This window comes from Sorex araneus, chromosome 4, assembly GCF_027595985.1.
Source record: "Sorex araneus isolate mSorAra2 chromosome 4, mSorAra2.pri, whole genome shotgun sequence".
NCBI lineage: Eukaryota > Metazoa > Chordata > Mammalia > Eulipotyphla > Soricidae > Sorex > Sorex araneus.
This window is the reverse complement of record NC_073305.1, coordinates 66846239-66868992: the sequence shown is the minus strand read 5'-3', so window position 1 is coordinate 66868992 and position 22754 is coordinate 66846239. Positions and strand designations below refer to the sequence as shown.

The 22754-nt window shown below is 43.1% G+C and overlaps 1 protein-coding gene across 3 annotated transcripts in view; it reads left to right on the top strand.

Moving 5' to 3' along the window:
• Positions 1-22754, top strand: part of FRMD4B (FERM domain containing 4B) — a 240204-nt gene that overhangs the window by 68594 nt on the left and 148856 nt on the right. For all 3 annotated transcript variants that reach the window (XM_004612789.3, XM_055136461.1, XM_055136462.1), the window contains exons 3-4: positions 521-615; positions 12727-12819. In XM_004612789.3, coding sequence (XP_004612846.2) covers positions 521-615; positions 12727-12819 — 188 coding nt within the window. The remainder of the gene's footprint in view (positions 1-520; positions 616-12726; positions 12820-22754) is intronic.

Sequence of the window (22754 nt, the reverse complement as noted above, 5' to 3'; positions counted from 1 at the left end):
AATAAGTGACCCCAAATTCTTGTATTTCACAAGCCTCACCAACTGATCCCCACAAAGTAAAGTCATTCCACAATCCAGTCAGACTACAAGTTGATGACTATTAAATGTACTATATATAGAAAGAGTATTTTTTCCAGCAGTCAATGCATTAATAAATACACTAGTACTTAGAGAAGTATAAGATACTGAACTGAATTGCAAACATACGAAAATGGTGATTTCATAGTGTTCCAATCCTATTTTCTCTATTTCCAGTCTCACAGAAAAAGTCCATTGAAAATTTTTTACAGGGGCATATATAAGGGATGTAGTTTATAGAGCACTTGCCTTGCAGGTGTGAGGTCCTGGTTCTATACCCAGCACCACGAAAAAGAGGCTAACAGGAATTTAAAACTAACAAGCAAACAAATAAAAGCTATTTAAAACTATTTGGGGCAGAGAAAGGTGATAGCAATTAGAGAGAGAGAGAGAGAGAGAGAGAGAGGCAATCAAATTGGATATTTTTTTTTTATCCTGACAGCCCAAACTTTTATCAAGAGAGCTACTGGACCTCGTGGCGTCACATTTCAACCTGAAAGAAAAAGAGTACTTTGGAATCACATTTACAGATGACATGTAAGTGTTTTCAGTTTTCACTGCTTTTCCTTTAATCTGGACTACCTATTCACTGTCATTCATAGCTGGGGTGGGGGGGGGAGTCGGGGAGGAATGCCCCGATAACTAGAATATGTTTTGCTTAAAGACTTTTAAGACAAGACTTTTCTTCCAGGATTATTACAGAGAAGAAAGAAAAGGCATCTTTAAAACTCGAATATTGTCCTAAGTATTTTTAGAAATTTGTTGTGATTAGTTTGTTTTTGTTTACAGACTGCATACTTTTGTGAAACTAGCTGTACGTGCTTATTCAACTTATTATATATCAGTGATAAAAGGCACTAGATTATTATTCCCACATATTGTGAAACTGAGCTACAGATTTGGTGTTCTTGGCAAAAAATGCTTAAAGTAAATTGGATTGAAGAGAGCTTAAAGGGTGTGCACGGTTTGCATGTGAGTAGCTCCTTTGATCCCTAGCGCCATGTGGTCCCTCAAGCACCACAGGAAATACTCACCTGAGCACAAAGCCAGGAATAGCTCCCAAGCATGGCCAGGTTGTGTTCCCAAAGAAAATTCTAAAAGAATTAACCAAATAATGCAAATAGTTATTGCCCAACTGAAAATATATATGTAGTTTAATATGAAATGAGCTTTCCAACTTCTACATAAAACCATTTTATGTTACCTGCTTATTCTCTTTCTCTTTCTCTCTCTCTCTAAGTATATATACATATATATGCCCTTGCTTACTCTTTTTGGTGTTGGGGTCTCTCAAGCAATGTTCAAGAGGCCTGGGGACCACTTCCTGAAATTTTTGGCCAACTCTTCTGGCAGTTCACTGTGAGGACCTGAGGATGGGATATTGCTTGAACAATGTGGAGCTGGGGGTTACCTGGGCTACCGTGGAAATTCTCAAGGAGCCTCTGGGGCTGTGTCCCGTGATGCTCAGGGAACCACAGTGGGTTGAGGCTTGAACCAGGTTGGCTACATGCAAGATTTTTGCCTTAATCCTTGTACTATCTCATTGGCCTTTTACTGCCACTTTATGCTAATTTGGATATTATATCTGTTTCTCCACAATGTAAATCTCTCTACACAGACATATAACTTGTGAAAACTTAAAACACCGCGTAAGTCAATGTTTTTTTTTTTTAGAGGCTCTTTGTTGTGTGTGTATGTGTGTGTGTGTGTGTGTGTGTGTGTGTATGAATGTGTCTTTGTGTCTGTGTTTTATGACAGCCTAATTTGCCCGCATTATATACAACCTGACACATTTTCCAAGAAATTCTTCTTCTTTATGGGGATAATTTCCAAACAATTATTTAAATATTAAAACTCAAGAATATATTTTCCAAGCATAACTATATGAATTTTGATGGGCTTTTGGAGTTCTTTTGTTTGACCAGGCATAAAATAACCTCAAGAAAGGGTAATTTTTCACACCTCAAGGTTTCTGATCATTTACGGTTTGACTAAGCTTTAAGTCTAGGACCTCTCAGAAATACCAGTGGAACTATCTTTGGGGTTTGGCAAAACCAGACACCCGCAGGAGACAGAGAAATGCCTGAAACATTCGGAACAATTTCAAATAATGTAGGATGCTTCCTGAATAGAGTTTTACAAAGTGGGGAATAGTACTCTGTTCTTAACTAGCTAATTTGATTCTCTTTTTTTTTTGTAGTTGAGGCCCTGTGATTAACATGATTGAGGTTCAGGCGTACAATGTTCCAGCACTAATCTCTTCATCAGTGTCCATGTCCATGTCGCTCCACCAATGTCCCCAGTTTCCCTCTTACACCCTCAGTCTGCCTAATTTGAAATCTGGAAACTAACTGCTCTCAATAGCTGGCTGAGATTGCACTCGGGCGGTCCTCTGCTGGATAAAGAAGGAAATGCAGGCGTTCACTGACACTCCAGCTGGGAAAAAGACACTTGGCTCACTTACCCCTGATTAAATACACAGAAGTCAATCTTTAGGAGTGAAAAATAGCTAACAGTTTAAGACATAAAATCATAAATACTTGATGCTAAGTAATGTGATATATGCCTACGTGCTATAAACACTGTAATTTAGAGAGAGGTCACCTAGAGACTGTCATTGTATCAATGTCATCCCATTGTTCATCAATTTACTCAAGCGGGTGCCAGTAACATCTCCATTTGTCTCAGCCCTGAGATTTTAGCAGCCTCTCCTTACTTGTCTTTCCTAACGCTGCCATACTGGAGGCTCTTTCAGGGTCAGGGAAATGAGACCCGTTATTGTTACTGTTTGGGGCATATCAAATACGCCACGGGGAACTTGCCAGGCTCTGCCGTACATAGAGACTAAAGGTGTGAATACTGGAATAATTTACCCATTCAATAACTATTTTTTGACTATTATATATATATATATTGCTTGCCATTAATCAAACCCAGGTCTCAGGCATGGGACACATGCACTTTGCCACTGAGTCACATCCCTTCCCTCATTGTTGAGTGCCTGCTACATGTTCCGAATTGCACTCAGTGCCAAAGATTCAGCTGCAATACAAACAAGTTTCTTGCACTGGTGAAACTTTTGTTGTAGTGATATGATCTAGAAGAAAAAGTAAATATACAAATAGATTAAGTGGTAAATACCAAAATGGTAAGTACTTTGAAGAATATAAAATTAGAGACCACAATCTAGGAAGGACAATCTTAGGCAAAGGGTAGTAGAAGGCTTCTAGGAGGTGTTAGATAATGAAAAGTTAGAACCAAGTTTTTAACTTTTGGGGGCCAGAGAGATAAGATGTACAGCAGGTAAGATGCTTGCCTTGCATGTGGCTGATCCAGGTTTGATCCCGGGCACCACGAAAGGGCCCCTGAACACCATCAGGAATGATCCCAGGTGTGACCCACACGCCCCACTCAAATAAAGACCAAATTAATAGAAAGCCTGAGAATCTTTTCCATACAAAAACCCTGATTTTGGGGGTGCTGGAGCAATAGCACAGTGTGTAGGGCTTTTGCCTTGCATGCAACTAACCCGGGTTCGATGGTTCCTCTGAGCACTCCAGGAGTAATTCCTGAGTGCAGAGCCAGGAGTGACCCCTGTGCATCACCAGGTGTAACCTTCCCCCCAAAAGAAAAACAAAAACCCTGAATTGGGAAGGTATTTGATTTTTTTTTCAGTATAGTCAGAATATAATAGAGTAAAGGTGGCACAAGATTAAGGGATGGGAGATAAGGGAATGGTATTATAGAATCTTGGTTACTGTGTGATCTTGGGCCAGTAACTGAAAAACCTCTGGCACTTTTTTTTCTTACCTGTACAAAGGGCATAATAATAGCCCCCAAAGAGCAAACACCGCATAAGGCAAATATAATATGGTTATAGTGTTACAGTGTTAGATCATATAAAGGATGCAAAGCCCATAGCCAACTTGGGCCGTTGGTTCTAATCATGGCAGATAGCTGTGTTCGGAAGGAGGCAGACAGAGGACTGGGATGGAGTCACGCAGCAGGATAACCAAGCTTGGGCCTGGCAGGGCAGATTTAGGGAAGAGGGGAGAGAAGAGGCCATTCCAAGGAAGACTTTCTGGGCCTCTGGTAAGTGTAGTAAGGAACACAGCACAGTAGCCCAGCGATGAGGAGGCTTCCCTATTCCTCTACCATATGGAAGAGGACCAGGACCAGGTGGGGAGGCTGTGCAGCAGAGGCGAGGCGTGACTTATGACTTGGTGTTACAAGTTCCTCAAGCTTCAAGGCTGAAAAGGAGGGTCGAGGCCACCTGGACGGCTTCTGGGAAAGCTGTACCTCAGGCGCCCGGTGCAGAGTGCGTGAATCAGGCATTCCAACCATAACCCTTCAGAAACATTTGGAATGCTATAACTAATGCTGTGGGCCCCTTCCACATCTGCCTCACTGCCCCGGCCTTTCTTCCTAGATACTCCACTGGGAGTGCCTAAGGCTCCCTCCCAGCCCTTTCCCTGTGCTGTGGCAAGCAGCATTCAGCATCTGTCCAAGAAGTGCCAAAGAGGCTCCTTGAGCCCTAAAAAGCACCAACCACGTTGCTGGGCTGAGCACTGAGTCTTGAGGCCAGCGCAATCCAGCTCAGGAGAGCCAGGAGAGGCCCCTGGATTTTCTGAGTGCCCCTGGGAGACCATAACATCTATTTTTGAGTTCTGACTCATTTGGGAGGGGTCTCCGACTCTTGCTGTGTTGATTTCAGACGTTGGACAAGCAGGGCTTTTGGTAAGGGAAATGGGGAGGAGTGGGAAATTTTGACCGTGTCCACCTTTCTGGGAAACAAATCTGGAAAACTGCTTCTGTCACCGAGCGTCTCCTTGGAATGTCTTGGTCACATGCCTGGTTCTTTTCCTTCAGTAAATATTTTTGGACAGTATTTTCTTTAGCATTCACCCGAGTGCCTCCCCTGTCGCCCATGAAACCACTAGGTCAGATCCCTCCCAAGATGCTGTCTGAGTGGCATTTTCCAGCCTAGATGCCACATCAGCCCTGTACCTTTGGGGAAACTCACTAAAAGGAGGGCCAGGCGAAGGAAGACCTTTGGTCAGTGAAACTAGCTACTGTCTTTCACTTCACCAGCAAGCGGAAGAATGGAAAAACAGAGTTGCATGGTTACATAATAGAAGTTGTGACGGTGACCACAGAAAGTAAACTCATAACCCAGTGAGAAGCTGGGTCCAGCCCCTGGACTGGTGGCTTCCGGTGTTACGTGTCCCGGATGCTGTCTCCCCCCTAGAGGGCAGTAACGGCCCTTCTGCTGCAGCTTCCCCTCATGAGGGCCCAAGGCCCCTTCAAAGGTTTCAGTTCCTCCCTTGTTTTAAAAAGTTTGCCCAATAAGCAGTCGCTTCAAGAAATGATTAATAGGTCTTACAACACAACTACGACTTTTGTTGACTGTCCAATGCACTGGGTCGGGAACGGGCTATAATTGATACGGTTATAGCCTGAAAGGAAACTTGATTTTATACAGACTGGAGAGCCAGATAAAGGTGAAGGTGTAGATTAAACTATTTTTTTTTCCAAGGTATGAATCGGTTCTTTTACCTCTGTTGATGGAAAAACTTGAGAAAAGCAGGACATAAGCAACAAGTACTATTTGGGGTCAGAGAGCTATTACAGCAGGTTGGGTGCCTGACTCGTACTGACTAATCTCAGTTCCGATTCTGTCACTGCATATGGTCCCCTGAATTTGTCACACCAGAAGTGGTCCCTGAGCACAGAGGCAGGAGTAATCCCTGAGCATAGCTGTGTTCTGGGGTCACTCCCAAAGATGCTGAGGGGCCATGCAGTACTGAGGTCTCAGGCTTCCCCCCCCCCACAAGCATGCATTCAGCCCTTTGAGCAATATCTCTGACCCAATAAAGTACATTTCTAAATCTCAGTTTAGTCTCAATGACCATAAGATAATTTTAGCCTCTATTAGATCTCAGTTTTCTAATTATGGGTGATTTTCACTTTTTCATTTTCCTGACATTATACCATGGGGTCGAATATGAGTGGGTTTTAAAATCTTATTTTTAATGTATCACTTTAAAAAATGTTCTTATGTTACATAAATATCTCTTATAGAAAATTAATATTATAGCTGACACCAGTCTCTTGACTACTTTCAACGCCTATTATTTCTCTCAGAGAAATAAGCTTGTCGGCAATTTTCTCTTTATTCTCAGTAAGTCTAGATGTGAGAATTTTGTTCATATATAGTAATGTTTTAAATGTGCTTTTGTGGTTAATATAATTGATTTATGCTATGCATCTTACATTACAACTTGCTTTTTAATATTCTTGGACGTCATTCTACACGAGTTAATGTGAGCACAGTTTATGATTTTGAGTATCCCACATCTTTCCTTTGGATAGTGTTAGTCTCATTTTATTTCTCCAAAGAAGATATACAAATTGCCCACAAACACGTGGAGGGGAGGGAATTATCATAGACATTTATTATTATGGAAATGCAAATAAAACCACTATGAAATATCTAATATCACACCTGTGAGAATGACATATCAAAAGAGGCTGGAATAGAAAGAGTGAGAAGGAGCTCTGACACACTATTGGTGGGAAGGTAAATTGTGCAGCTTCTGTGAAGCATAGTATAGAGGCTCCTTGAAAAAACTGAAAAAGGAACAATAGAATGGTGGGGTAGGACACTTGCTTGCATGTAGCTGACACCATGTTCAACCCCTGGCATCTCCTATGGTCCCCCAGTGATCGCCAGGAGTGATCCCTGAGCACAAAACCAGGAGTAAGCCCTGAGCACTGCTGGGTGGGACCCCAAAATCAACAGAGACCAAACTAAAAAGGGAAATACATGCAATAACATTCTGAACGACTTATCCAAGAAGTATAAAAAGACTGATTCAAAAGAATATTTACACTGCACAATGTTCATAGTCACTGTCACTGTCATCCTGTTGCTCATCGATTTGCTCGAGCAGACACGAGTAACGTCTCCATTGTGAGATTTGTTACTGTTTTTGGCATGTTGAATACGGCACAGGTAACTTGCCAAGGCTCTGTCGTGCGGGCGAGATACTCTTGGTAGCTTGCCGGGCTCTCCGAGACGGGTGAAGGAATTGAACCCAGGTTGGCCGTGTGCAAAGCAAATGCCCTATTCACTGCGCTATCGCTCCAGCCCATGTTCATAGTATTATTCACAATTAGTCAAATTAGCAAAGAAGCCTAAATATCTATCAGCAAAGGAGTGGGGAAAGAAGCTGTGGGGCTGGGAAGGTGACTCGAGGGCTGGAGCACATGTCTTGCATTCAGAGGCCCCACGTTCAGTTGCCACCACTGCATGGCTCCCCCGGCATAGCTGGGCATAGCTCTGATGTTCCCACCACTATCTGAGTGGCCCCAGAGGCTCCTTGCAGCACGAGGCCTGTAAAGCACCAATCACATTGCTGGGCTGAGCACTGAATCTTGAGGCCTGTATAATCCAGTTCAGTAGAGCCGGAAGAAGCCCCTGGACTTTCTGAGCGCTGCTTGGGAGAGCCTTTCTACCCAAAGAATTAGTTCTAATATGTAATTCCAAGAGCTGGAGCCATAGAGCAGTGGGTTGGGCATTTGCCTTGCATGCGGCCCACCCGGGTTCAAATCCTCCGCCCCTCTTGGAGAGCCCGGCAAGCTACCAAGAGTATCTCGCCCGCACGACAGAGCCTGGCAAGCTACTCGTGGCATATTCGATATGCCAAAAACAAGTCTCACAATGGAGAAGTTACTGGTGCCTGCTCAAGCAAATCGATGAGCAACGGGATGATGGTGACAGTGATATAATTCCAAGGAATCCTGCTCGGCTATTTCAAAAGATGAAATCAGGTGTTTTCTCGAGATGGATGAAATGTGAAGTGAAGCAAAGTGAAGTTCATTGGGAAGTGAAAGCTAGTTGCTGGATGGTTTCTGGCATATGTTGACTATGACTTAAGCAAATGAACTGACAAAAGGCAAAATCTAAAAAAATTTTTTTTCTAAGACGAGATTGAGACTTAGTGATAGAATACATGCCTTGTATGTGTGAGGTCCTGGTTCCATCCCTGATACTGCAACAAAAGGGAAGGAAAGAGAAAAGGAAGGGAGAGAAAGCGAGAAAAAATTATTGATAACTGGTTTATAATATAAAGAAAATTTGAGGCCTGAGTGATAATACAGAAGGTAGGTCACTTTCCTTGTAGACGGCCCACCCTGGTTTGACCCCCATGAGCATCTCCAAGAGTACAGAGCCAGGAAAAAATCCTGAGCACCGCCAAGCGTGTCCCCTACCTGCCCCCCCCAAATAAAAACCAATATCATGGAATTTTGTGGATTTAACTCCACACATGTATATGTGTATAATTTTCATCATTCCATCACCATGTTCCATTGCATCCTAACACCACAAAGACCTCTCTTCCATGCCTCAGACATCTTCCTCCCTTTCCCTCTAGCAATCACCTAATTTCCACAGAGTCTGGGGGTTACTTAATAAAAATTTCTTGAAGTTCAGTAAACTTCCAGTAAATTTTATTTTTTAATATAAAAAAATTTTAAGAGTCTCTCTCTGTCTCTCTGTCTCTGTCTCTGTCTCTGTCTCTGTCTCTGTCTCTGTCTCTCTCTCTCTCTCTCTCTCTCTCTCTCTCTCTCTCAATTTTTGGGTCATACCCAGAGTGATAGCACAGCAAGTAGAATGCTTTCCTGGCACACATCTGACCTGGGTTTAATCCCTGGCATCCCCTATGGTCCTCTAAGCACTGCCAGGAGTAATTCCTGAGTATAGAGTCAGAAGTAAACCCTGAGTATTGGCTGGATGTGGCGAAAAATAATTAAATAAATAAATAAATAAAATTTGGGGCTATACCTGAAGGTTCTTAGGGCTTACTCCTGGCTCTGTGTTTAGTTATCATTCCTGGTGGTGCTCAGGATCATATATGGTGCAGGAGATCAAGCCAGGGTCAGCCACATACAAGGCAAGTATGTTAGCCTCTGTACCTCTCCAGTCTTCCTTTTATGTCTCTTATATCAGTGTATTGATTTTCATAATATTCATCCAAGGAAAAATAGGGAGAGTCATCAGAAACTTCATTTATGAGTACAGAAATGGGAGAGATGCTTCCAGGGTTAAGCACAGCCAGCCACCCAGGCACTGTAGATGTTTGAGCATCTCCAGGGGGAACCCTAGAGCCCACAGCCAGGAACAGCCCCTGAGAATCTCAGAGTGTGGACCAAAATGCTACTAATAATAGCAATAAATAATAATAATACAGAAACAAAGATACTTTAAACAATGTTAAAACTAGTGACAAATCAAACAAATCAAAACCTGATTCAACCTTCTGGCCTAATTACACGGTACCGGGGGCAGTTTGTGGGTGTGACCGCCTAGCTACTGGAAAATAGGGGATCTGGGCAGAAGAGGCCCAGTTTTGATCCACGCAGACTTGGAGATCTCAGCCCCGAGTCCCACACACCTGGGTTCCTCCGCCGGTTCCTTCATGCATGAGGCTCTTCCAAGCATGTGGAGAGTGGCCTTGAGCATGATTGTGGTTGGGTTCCGTAGGTCTTCGGCTGCCAGAGCTCTGCTCAGGGCTGGGAGGGGGACTCAACCCATGCCTTCCAAGGGGCCCCGATGAAGACAGCCAGGTGTGGGGGCAAGGGACTCTAGTTTAATAGTATTTATTATTATAATTCCCCTTTTCCTATCTAGTTATAAGAAATATAGCATAATTTTTTTCTGAGATTTTTACTGGGTCTTGGTGGTTTTCATATTTTGTGTTGTTTCCTCAGTAGTGGTGTGATGGTAGCACCATGGCACTGTCGTCTCATTGTTCACGATTTGTTCGAGCGGGCACCAGTAACGTATAGATTGTGAGACTTGTTGTTACTGTTTTTGGCATATCGGATATGCCATGGGTAGCTTGTCAGGCTCTGCCATGCGAGCAGGATACTCTCGGTAGCTTGCCAGGTTCTCCAAGAGGGATGGAGGAATCAAACCCGGGTCGGCTGCGTGCAAGGCAAATGCCCTACCCACTGTGCTATTGCTCCAGTCCTGGTGTGATGGTATCAGAGATTAAACCAAGTTCCTCCTACAGATGAGGTCTGTACTCTACAAATGAGCTACATGGTTCGCCCCTAGGACCTTCTGAGTTTTCAAAACTATATTTACCTCATAACAAAAATAGACTGGAAAATGTCTTCAGGCTCATTGTAGATTTGGGTTTTTGTTTTGTTTTGTTTTGTTTTGTTTTATTACATGACACCTCAGCACTCTCAGGCTAATCTTTAAATGGTATGTAAACAAGCCAAATGGAGTCTGTGACCTCTAAGAATTTATAATCTAGAATGGATCCACTAGTTAGACAACCTTGAGAAACTCATGTAAACAATCCTAAGTCCCAGGGTCATCAAGCCTTTTATTTGCCATGAGGTCAAATTTTAGGGGGAGGGTCAAGAAGGTGGTTCACGTGCGGCTGCTAGTACGGCCTCTCGACCTCAGATCTCTTCATTCTCAGCAATGGAAAACAAATTATCAAATGCTTTCTTTTCAGCAGGTCGACTTAAGAGGGGAGAAACTCCAAATCAGTAATAGTGAGTTTTTTGTTGAAATATTGAATGTAACCAAAGTAAAAGTGAAAATAAAGTGAAATTTACCAGTTACACAGGCGGGGTGGGGGGGGGCTGGGGAGGTGGGGGGAATGGGGAGGTATACTGTGATTCTTAGTGGTGGAATATGTGCACTGGTGAAGGGATGGGTGTTTGAGCATTGTATGACTGAGACTTAAACCTGAAAGCTTTGAAACTTTCCACATGGTGATTCAATAAAAGAATAAATTTTAAAAAAAATAAATTGGTTGTAAACTGAAAAAAAAAGAAGGTGGTTCAACAGTAAAGCACAGGCCTTGTGTGCCTCAGAGCTTGCTCAATCCCAATACCCCTAGCGTGCACACCCACACCCTCACCCACTACCCCTATCTCCACCCACACACACACATATAAGTTAGGAATTAGATATGCCTATGAATTCAGTGAGTCTCTGGAATAGATAAGCAAATACACGCTTATCTGCTGGGAAATCCCTAGTTATATAAAGAAAAACAGCTTCCTGGAAGTCATCACCCTTTTTCAAAAACTAGTATTGTTAGCTCTTGTTCTCATTTGATTAAACCAGAAATACCCAGCCTTTTTGACCATACACCTTTATTGAAACTTCGCATTTGACAAGAGTTTAAAGATGAATACATTTAATGTCGCCCGGTTTTTTTTAACCTTCGAATCAGTATTATCAGTACTATATATTTTGTAATAATCAGTATTATATATTTTGTTTGTCCATGCACATATGTATATAATATTTTTAGTTTAGTTTTTCCTTTACAGTGTCAGGGATGTTTTTAATTTTTAAATGGTGACATTCTCACTGCCTTTATCTTGTGTATTTAGTATTATGTTTTCAAAATTGTTCAAGGTTTATTAAAAATACCTCCATATTTTTTCATGCTGTTTACATGTATGTTTTTCACTTTTCAGCTTATTGTTATGTTTTATTCCTCAGTTTATTTTATTTATTTATTGGTGTTTTGGCCACAGCTGGCCATACTCGGAGCCTACTCCTGACTGTGTTCAGGGCTCACTCCTGGCAGTGCTTGAAGAACCATGTAGGGTTCCAGGAATCAAACCTGGGTAGCCTTATGCAAGGCCAGCACCTTACCCATTAAATTTACTTTTTAGAACAATACCCATTTCTTTGGCTTTGGGGCTGTGGAGGTGCTGGGAATCAAACCCAGGGTCTCATGCACAATATCTGAACTGGAGTGATAGCACAGTGGGTAGGGTGTTCGCTTTGCACACGGCCGACCCAGGTTTGATTCCTCCATCCCTCTCAGAGAGCCCGGCAAGCTACCGAGAATATCCCGCCTGCATGGCAGAGCCTGGCAAGCTACCCGTGGTGTATTTGATATGCCAAAAACAGTAACAACAAGTCTCATAATGGAGACGTTACTGGCGCCCGTTCAAGCAAATTGATGAACAACAGGTCGACAGTGCTACATTGCTACAGAACAATACCCATGTGGTCATTTTGATTGTTTCATGCATAACAAACAGTGCAATAGTGAATGACTTTATACATAGGCTTTGGGGGTTAAGGGTGTAGCACCACACCTGGTAGTGCTCAGGGCTTACTCCTGGCTCCGTTCAGGATTCAGCATGGGCTGGCTACATACAAGACAAGCATCTTACCTCCTATACCATCTCTCTCTGGACCTACATAGGCAGTTGGGGGGAACGCCCATTGATGCTCAGGGCTTACTCCTGGTTCTGTGCTCAGGGATCATCCCTGGTGGGCTCAGGGCACTGTATGGGATTCTGGGAATCCAACCCGAGTCAGTCACCTGAAAGGCAAGCACCCTACCCACTGTTGCTCTGCCCACCCCCTCCCTTTTGGAACACAGGCATTCTTTAACTTAACAAATTACTAGAAATGGAAATGCTCATCCCCAAAACAGATGTTTTACAATGTTAATAGTAAGGGTTAATTTGGCCTCATCGCCAGTAGTTACAGATTATGCTTCTGTCATCACTGTATGAGGATGAACATTTCTGTATTGCATTGTCAACATCTTTTTCTGACTGTTTTCTTTTTTCATTGCTTTGCTCTCACAGAGGTCAGCAGAACTGGCTCCAGTTAGATCACCGAGTTCTTGACCACGATCTGCCCAAGAAACCAGGCCCAACCATTTTGCACTTTGCTGTGAGGTATGTATCATAAACATTCAGCACCTCCTGTTCATTAAAAGAGAAGGGAGCCAGGCTGGAAAGATAGTGCAACAGAGGTGGCACTTGCTTTGCATGTGGCCGACCCAGGTTCAGTCCCCACCACCCCATCTGGTCCTTTGCATACCACCAAGACTGATCCCTGAGTGCGGAGTCAGGAGTAAGCCCTGAGCACAGACATATGTGGCCCAAAAAGGAAAGTGAAAAAAAAAAAAAGAGAGAGGGAACTTATTTAAACATTATCATTGAGACTAGGGAAATAGTTCTAGTTATGGAGCACATACCTGGTATGTGTGTGGCCCTGAACTCAGTCCCCAGTACCACTTGTCCTCAGAGCACCTCCACAGATAACTCCAGGGCCCCCAATATAATCGCTGGGTATGGTTCCTATATTAAAAATAAGAGAATGCATTATTATGTGAAAGATATTCTCAACTGTCTTAGTCTGGAGACCAAATTATCATAGATACTTTGTAGAACTCTTTAAAATTAAGAATAAGAATCACCTTCCTTTTGTCCTCAAAATCCTTTGAATTCACCCCATGCTGAAAATAGAAATATAATGTAATACAGAAGCCGATTTCTGATTCAGTGTACTTTAGATTTTATCATTTGAACTATAGCAAACATGTACATTTATGTAGGGATGTTTTCTAAATACTGAAATTATAATTGAATTCTTCACATCTTAATTTGAATGGGAGATAAAATGCAAACAAGTGCTCAGGCAAAATAATTATCTTCATGGTACAGAAATCTGAATTCTGCTTGCCTACAAAGAAACTGAAGAGAATGAGTCCAAAATTCCTTGACTTCTCTCCTCCGCTTGGGCAAATCACTTAACCACTCATGGGCTCAGTTATTCCCTCCCAAATAAATACATTGAACTCCATCAGTGATTACTTAAGACTAACTCATAGTGGAAATTGTGTGTATTAATTATTCACAATCTGAGTTCAATAAAATGTTGTGAAAAGGGGAGTAAATGTGTTTCTGTACCTTACTTAAAAAAAAATTGGGCTGGAGAGATAGTATAGCAGGTAAAAACTTGCTTACAGCCTACCCAGGTTCAATCCCTGACACCACCGTTGGTCCCCCAAGCATCACCAGGAGTGATTCTTGAGTGCAGAATCAGGATTAAGTCCTGCACACAGCCAGACAGGGTCCATACATCTCCTCCCCACAAAAAGAAAAGAAAGAAAACATTACCAATTTTACTAAAAGTCCTTTTCTATGTACTAACCTCTCCTACCTGCTTCCTGAATCTAATAGTAAATTTCATAATAAATATTAGTTTTCAGTCTATGCCAAATACAAAAAAAAAACCCTAAGGTAGTATATTTCTCATAAATTAAGTACTTTTATAAAACTGGTTCAACCTGAAGAAGAGTCCTGTATTATGAGTTTATATGTTTTGGCTGTTGAAATGCATTTTGTCTAGTGACATGATAAAAGTTTGCTTTTTTGACTTTCTTTTTAACTATGACAACTGGAAGAATCATGTTAATTGCAATAAACACTTTTTAAGTTCAGTCTACTCCATGAAATTCAAAAGTGTGATGATAAAATGTCCTATCTTTTTTAAAAAAAATGATTCTAAATTATGAATTATTGACAATTTGGGAATGGCAATGAGTTCTTACTCAGTAAATAAAATGTGGAACTCCAGAATTTTAGTTTTCTCTGAATCTGGTTTAAAATTTCTTTCTCAGGACTGGGGTTGTAGTTTTATGATAGAGTACTTTCCTTGCATGTATGAGGCCCTGGATTCAATCACCAACACTGCAAAAAAAATATTTTTCCCCTTTTCACTACCAGAACTCATGTTTTTTAAACCCAAGGAAGAGACAAAGCTAGAGAGATAGTACAGCAGGTAAGGCGTTTGCCTTGCATGTGTCCAACCAGGCCTGCACCCGATATCATCCTCTGAGCACTGCCAGGAGTCATCCCTGAGCACAGAGCTAGGAATAAGCCCTGCGCTGCGCTGCCAGGTGTAGCACAAGAAAAAAAATACAGAAAGAGGTTGCATAATGATGATTTTTTAAATAGCACCGTTAATATGAAAAAGTGCAGGGGCCGGAGCGATAGCACAGCGGGTAGGGCGTTTGCCTCGCATGCGGCCGGCCCGGGTTCAATCCCCGGCATCCCATATGGTCCCCCACGCACCGCCAGGAGTAATTCCTGAGTGCAAAGCCAGGAGTAACCCCTGAGCATCGCTGGGTGTGACCCAAAAAGCAAAAAAAAAAAAAAAAAGAAAAGAAAAAGTGCATAGAAATTTTAAAGAAAGACCCTAGAGATTGTACAGGAGTGAAAGCACCTGCTTGCACATTGCTGACACACCTTCCCCATCCCCTCTACCCACATCACACATGTGCATCCCAGGCCACATAAAGGCACAGAGCCAAGAATAGTCTCTGAAAATGATGGCTGGAGGAATCAGTCGGGATGGGAGATGTGTGCCGAAAGTAGATAATGGACCAAACATGATGACCTCTCAGTATCTGTGTTGTGAGCCATAATGCCCAAAAGTAGAGAGAGAGTATGGGGAATATTGTCTGCCATGGAGGCAGGGGGAGGGTGGGAAAGGGGGGCTATACTGGGGATATCAGTGGTAGGGAATGTGCACTGGTGGAGGGATGGGTGTTTGATCATTGTGTGATCGTAACCCAAACATCTCACTTGTAACTATCTCACGGTGATTCAATAAAATTTAAATAAACAAATTAATTAAATATAATTAACCTTAAAAAAAAAGAGGGGCTGGAGCCATAGTACAGTGCGTAGGGCGTTTGCCTTGCATGTGGCTGACCCAGGTTCAATTCCCAGCATCCTGTATGGTCCCCTGAGCACTGCCAGGAGTAATTCCTGAGTGCATGAGGCAGGAGTAACCCCTGAGCATTACCGGGTGTGACCAAAAAAGAAAAAAAAAAAAACCAAGGAAGAAAAACGCTACCTTCCCTCGGTATAGTCATGCCAGTGAGCCTCCAGTTTTTTTTTTTCAATTAGAAATCTCTTTTTTTTTTTAATTTTAAAATGATGGTTGGGGGAAATCCTCCATTTTTTTTTTTTTTTTTTTTTTTTTTTGCTTTTTGGGTCACACCCAGCGATGCTCAGGGGTTACTCCTGGTTTTGCACTCAGGAATTACTCCTGGCAGTGCTTGGGGGACCATATGGGATGCCGGGGATCGAACCCGGGTCGGCTGCGTGCAAGGCAAACGCCCTACCCGCTATACTATCGCTCCGGCCCCAATCCTCCATCTTTTTTAAGTGGGATCCAGAATGTCTGAGTAACCTACTGCTTGCTTAAGCGCTTCACCACGTAGCCCACGTGCCATTACTTTTCCCTTAACAACTTGCAAGTTTAAGCCCCTTATCAAGCCTTAATAATTATTCACTTAATTCTTCTTCCCAACAGTCTAGTGAGATCATAATAGTCGTTGTCATTATTCCAATTAAGTACTTGTTGGTACTCCAATTTAAAGCAAAGATAGCACAAAAGCACGCACCAGAGAGTTAAGTGGACTGACCGAGGTCAGGAAGTGGAGTGTCGCCCTTTGGAGGGCTTGCAAGTGGGGTTGCCATACACCACATGAGGTCAGCTGCCTCTCAGAGGGCCTCCAGCCTACTCTTTTTTTTTTTTTTGAGGGGGGTAGGGAGGGGAGTGCAGGAGGGGCACACCTGGCAATGCTCAAGACTTACGTCTGCTCTGCACTGAGGAATTACTTCTGCTCTTGGGGACCAAACCAAGTTGGCTTCGTGCCTTACCTGCTGTACTATCTCCCCAGCCTCTCACCTGCTGTTTGAGAAAACAGATCTATAGAAGATACCTATAGCCTAGGATAAGCACTGCCTACTGTTTTTGTTTTGTTTTTTTTTTGCTTTTTGGGTCACACCCGGCGATGCACAGGGGTCACTCCTGGCTCATGCACTCAGGAATCACCCCTGGCGGCGCTCAGGGGACCATATGGGATGCTGGGATTCGAACCCGGGTCGGCCGTGTGCAAGGCAAACGCCCTACCCGCTGTGCTATCGCTCCAGCCCCTGCCTACTGTTTAAGTGCCTGCATTTTCTAAACTTTTGGTCATGGATAAATAAAACTCCAAAGCACATTTGTTTTCTTTTGGATATAGTCAACATGGGGCTGGAGCAATAGCACAGTGGGTAGGGCATTTGTCTTGCACACGGCCGACCCGGGTTCAGTTCTTCCATCCTCCACATGGCACGGCAGAGCCTGGCAAGCTCCCCGTGGCATTATTCGATATGCCAAAAACAGTAACAACAAGTCTCACAATGGAGACGTTACTAGTGCCTGCTCGAGCAAATCGATGAGCAAGGGGATGACAGTGCTACAGTGATAGTCAACATAGGAAAGGCAGAGGAGCTCTTTGCATTCAAGCTCACTGTCCCTCATATCTCCATGTCCCATGGCATGCAATGGGACATGGAGCATTTCCCATTCCTTATTCATGAACAGCAAGATGTAGACTCTGCAGTCATTGTACAAGGAGAAAGGATTTGCTTCAGTGTCCACACATACAAGGAAACACATCACTGTTATTAGAAGGGAAGGGGAATTCTCAGTGGTGATCAGGGCACTCTGGGTGATTCCCATTGGTGTTTGGGCACTAATGTGCTAGGAGACTACCAGAGGCATTAGATCGGGGGCCATGTGGTGCCAGGGACCAAACTCGACCTTGTATTTACTCACAATGGAGGCATGTGCTCTACTACCTAAGCCCTATGCCTGTTATTACCATCACTGTTATTTATAATGCAGACATTAGAAATACCCAAGTGCTAGCAAAGGTGAGCAGTTCAGTAAATTATGACATTTTTACAGTGAAGATATGAAGTCCTTAATAAGAAATTAATTTCTTAATAAGAAATTAAAGGTTCATATCTGAGTCATACGGGAAATTTTTCAAACCTCAGTCACCCCCCACCATCTGACTCACAAATCCCCCAACTCTCTGGCATTTCTTTCCACCCCGATTCTACCACAGTGCTTCAGAGGCGGTAACTTGTGGTCTTTGATAAGGGGATAGTGAGAATTATAGAGAGATCAGGTACTCTAAAGATTTGTCAAAATGTTATAAAAACTTGAGACAATATTGTAAGACAATATTTTTTTCATTGTAATGTTTATGGAAAGAAAGATAGCCACATTCCACTTTCAAGAAATTTCCTGTCTACTGAAATGTAGCATTAGCCTCCGATGCTTCCAGCATAAAAAAATTTGCAATGTGATTAAAATTATGGAAAAAGTATTAAATACAACTTTTCTTTCAAAAGTTCTTAAATGCCAATAGTGATTGATCAATCTTCAGGTAGAATGATTATGAATTTTTTTGCATATCTATATATATTTTCCTACAATGAAGATATGTTTATACAGAAAGGGTGATTTTTATAAATAAAGCAGGCACCGGGCTCCATATGTGTTCTACCATTGATTTCTGAGCTCAACATCAGAATCCCACAGATTGGAGGAAAAAGAGTCTTTTTTCAGGGTCTTGTTCCCCAAATAATCTACTTAGAAGAAAGAAAATATTTAAGGGGAGGACAGTTGATTTTCTCCTTATGAATTTAGGATTAAACCTTTGTCTTGATGACACGGCTAGATATGTGAGTGAGATGTAGACGCTCCACAATTAGTTGGTACCCCATAATTTATTTAACCCATTTTTTCTTTTCATATAAATTCAAATTCTCCCCCAAATCCTGGCAACTCCTCCAGGCTGAAGCTTGTTATCTGCTGCTGTAAATTATCTTCCACAAACACATGGGCCTCTGGTAATGCAGCCCAGATGTGAGCATTTAAAAAGCTTGATAGTGAGCAAGCACGAAAGCATTTAAATCAGAGAGCTGGGACTTGGCATGACTTCACTGGAAAAGTTCCCAGTCCCTCAGGGGAGGGCAAGCGGAGGGAGCTTAGGCTGGTACCACCCAGCTCCACACACCGATATCTCTGCCCCTTATGCTTCATAACACCTCTTGCTTTCTCTCTCTTTTTGGTCTTTCCTCTTCTTTTCTCTGTCCCCTCTTTTCAAGTCACATTTGCCATGCCCTCAGATGGTAAGGGACCACTCAGAGACCTTACCCTCCACAGTGTCTGTGGCACTGGAAATTCCCCCATGTTATAGGACACTCACAGGAAATATGGGGGAAACAGCTTCCTTTCTGTGAAGTTGCTGCAAACAAAGAGTCTTTAGAAGACTTGAACACTCTCGCCACTCCGTCCTAATTGTAGAACATTCCATCTATAGAATGAGTTTCACTGAAGTTTAACTCCTGACTGCAATCCATCAGAGTCCAGCTTTCAGAGAGAGCCAAATATATGAATCCCAAAACAGCATGTAAAGAATCTGGTGAAGAATGAGCTATATCAATATGGAAAGTCGCTCCAGCATTGAAAAAAAAAACTATGCAATGTGATAGAACTTATGTAAAACAGTCACTGTCACTGTCACTGTCATCCTGTTGCTCATCGATTTGCTCGAGTGGGCACCAGTAATGTCTTCATTGTGAAACTTGTTACTGTTTTTGGCATATCGAATATGTCACGGGTAGCTTGCCAGGCTCTGCCATGTGGGCAAGATACTCTCGGTAGCTTGCTGGGCTCTCCGAGGGGCAGAGGAATCGAACCCAGGTCAGCCGCGTGCAAGGCAAATGCCCTACCCACTGTGCTATCACTCCAGCCCATGGAAAACAGTACTAAATTAAAACTTTAAGAAAAAATTTTTAAATGCCAATAGTGATTGATAAATCTCTGGGTAGAATGATTATGGAAAGTTTTTTGCATATCTATACAATTTTTTCCTACAATGAAGACATTTTCATGCAAGCACAAAGGGTGATTAAAAACAAAATCAACCTGTTTGTGCCTGAATTGCCATGACTTCTTTAAACCCATTAAGGATTAAATGATTTACAGTAAGGAAAAGCCAGGAAAGTTTATTTCTTTCAGAGAAATTTCACTAAAAAGCCAATGAACCATCTGATTTGATGTATCTTACTGTAGGCTCAAGAGAGGCTCTTTGGGGATGGCAGGAGTGAGTCAGTCAGAATTCTTTGTCCACCCACTATACCCCCAGCTGAACATGCAGTATCCCAGAACCTGGGGAATGTGACTGTTGACTGCACTCATTGCAGCCTTGACCTCCTAAGCAGCCCAACCGGTTCTTGACTATCCAAGTATTTGTTTAGTGGACACCATCTTTGAGTATCAACTAATTCATATGGCTTATGAATAATTCATATGACAGTTCCAGTAAGACGTAGAATCCATATTAACTGCTCAGTCCTGACTCCACTCTTCCAGAATTATATTTCTGTGTCCTTTCTGATCCCACTCAGGAATTGTAGAAATCACACTCTTCTATCATCTGTCCTCAGGGTGACATCAGGAGGGCCTAGGGAAAGAATTAGTGTTCTGAAGGGTCAAAGACCCTGAAAGATGTAAAGTTATAGGGTGAGTTTTCTCCATAGTCAAGTCATGGACATTTGGGGCCCAATAATTCTGTAATAGGGAACTCTGCTATGCTATAGGATATTTGCAGTATCTCTGGTCTCTGCCTAATAGATACAGGTAATACCCTTCCTACAGGTCATGGCAATCAAAAAATGTGTTCAACAGGAGCTGGAGAAATAGTGCAGTAGGTAGGGCACTTGCTTTGTGCCTGGCTGACCCTTCATTCCCGGCAATCTGAATGGTCCCCTGAGCACCACCAGGATGATCCCTTATCATAGAACCAGGAGTAAGCGCTGTACACCACCAGGTGTGGCCAAACCACTTCCAGGAAAATCACAAATCACGATCACGAAATCCCGTTGATCATCGAATTTCTCAAGCAGTCTCAGTAACCTCTCCATTCGTCCTATCCCTGAGATTTTAGAAGCCTCTCTCTACTCGGCCTTCCCAATGATACTGCATTGGAGGCTCTTTCAGGGTCAGGGGAATGAGATTCAGCTTGTTAACTGGCTTTGGCATATGGATACCCCATGGGAAGCTTGCAAGACTGTTGTGGGCAGGAAACTCTCAGTAGCTTGCTAGTTACCAGAGGGAGAAGTGCGATTCTGGGAGCTTGCTTTTAAGTCTCTGGATGCTGGCCGTTGATGGGATTACACACTCCTGGGTTCCTCTGCCAGTACCTTCATGCGTGAGGCTTGTCCGAACATGTGGAGAGGGGCCTTGAGCATGGCTGTGGCTAGGTTCTGGTGGTCTTCGGCCGCCGGTAGCTCTGCTTGGGGTGGGGAGGGAAGCTGGAGCCCATCCCCTCCGAGGGGCCCCAGGGAAGAGAACCAGTTGTGCGGGCAAGAGACTCCAGGAAAATAAATAAATAGATAAATAAAGTCTTCACCATTACCAAATGCATCTACCACCCATTAAGAACTGGTTCTTGGGGCTGGAGCAATAACATGGTGGGTAGGGCATTTGCCTTGCATACAGGCGACCCGGGTTCGATTCCCAGCATTCCATATCGTCCCCTGAGTACCGCCAAGAGTGATTCCTGAGTGAAGAGCCAGGAGTAACCCCTGTGCATCACCAGGTATGACCCAAAAAGAAAAAAAAAGAAAAGAACTGGTTCTTTAGAATCATCCTTGGGTTCAAATCCCAATTCTTCCATTTAGTGACACTGTAACTTTCAACACCCTCTGTGAGTCTGTTCTTATTTGTAAAATGAAGTTGAGGCTGGTGGTAGGACAAAGGGTTGTTGGACATGCATGTGTGTGATCTGTACTAGATCCTCAATAGATGGTAATTATTTTTATGGTGTAAATAGCCATGTTCAGCGGGCATAAATTCCACATTGTGTAATATAGCTATTGAATATGAACACTTCTGAGACTTTGGTCTAACCTATCCACTTTTCTCTTTTGTCTTTATTATTCATTATGCCCAGATGTCATCACCCCATTCAACTTTTACCTCTCCTGCCTTCCCTCCTTCCTTCTTTAATAAAGCATGTGCCATCTTTGCTCTTCTCATGGAAGATCAGAGCAGACTGTTTAGGTTTGTTGGGGGAAAAAAGGAGAACAAGAGGGCTGACGAAATAATACAAAGCTTCAGGCATGCTGCCAACCCAGATTTGATCCCCTGCACTGCTTATTGTTCCCCAAGCACCACAAGAAGTGATCCCTAAGCACAGAGCCAAGAGTAGGCGCTGAGCACTGCCTGAGTGTGGCTTCAAAACCTTAATAATAATAATAATAATAATAATAAATTAACATTTATTATTATGAAGAGAGTCTCTTGCCTGCATGCCTGGCTGTCCTCACTGAGGGCCCCTCAGAGGGGATGGGCTCCAGCTTCCCTCCGCACCCCGAGCAGAGCTCCCAGTGGCTGAAGACCACCGGAACCTAGCTACAGCCATGCTCGAGGCCCCTCTCCACATGTTCGGACGGGCCTCACGCATGAAGGTATCGGCAGAGGAACCCAGGTGTGTGCAATCCCATCAACGGACAACATCCAGAGACTTAAAAGTGAGCTCCCAGAAGCGATATCTTGTAGCCTACTTCTCCCTCTGGGAGAAACTAGCAAGCTTCTGAGAGTTTCCTGCCCACATGGGACAGCCTTGCAAGCTTCCCATGGTGTATTCATATGCTAAATCCAGTAACAAGCTGGATCCCATTCCCCTGACCCTGAAAGAGCCTCCAGTTTGACATCATTGGGAGGGCCGAGTTTCTAAGTTCTCAGGGAAAGGACAAATGGAGAGGTTAGTGAGCCTGCTGGAGAAATCGATGATTAACGAGATTTTGTGATCGTGATTATGAAGAAGAAAGGACCAGGGAGATAGTTACAAAGCTTAAGGTACTTGGCTAGCATATAGCTGCAGCCACAGTCGTCATTCAAATCCTGGCACCACATATGTTATTCTGAGCATCACCAGGCATAGCCATTGAGCACAGACCCAGTT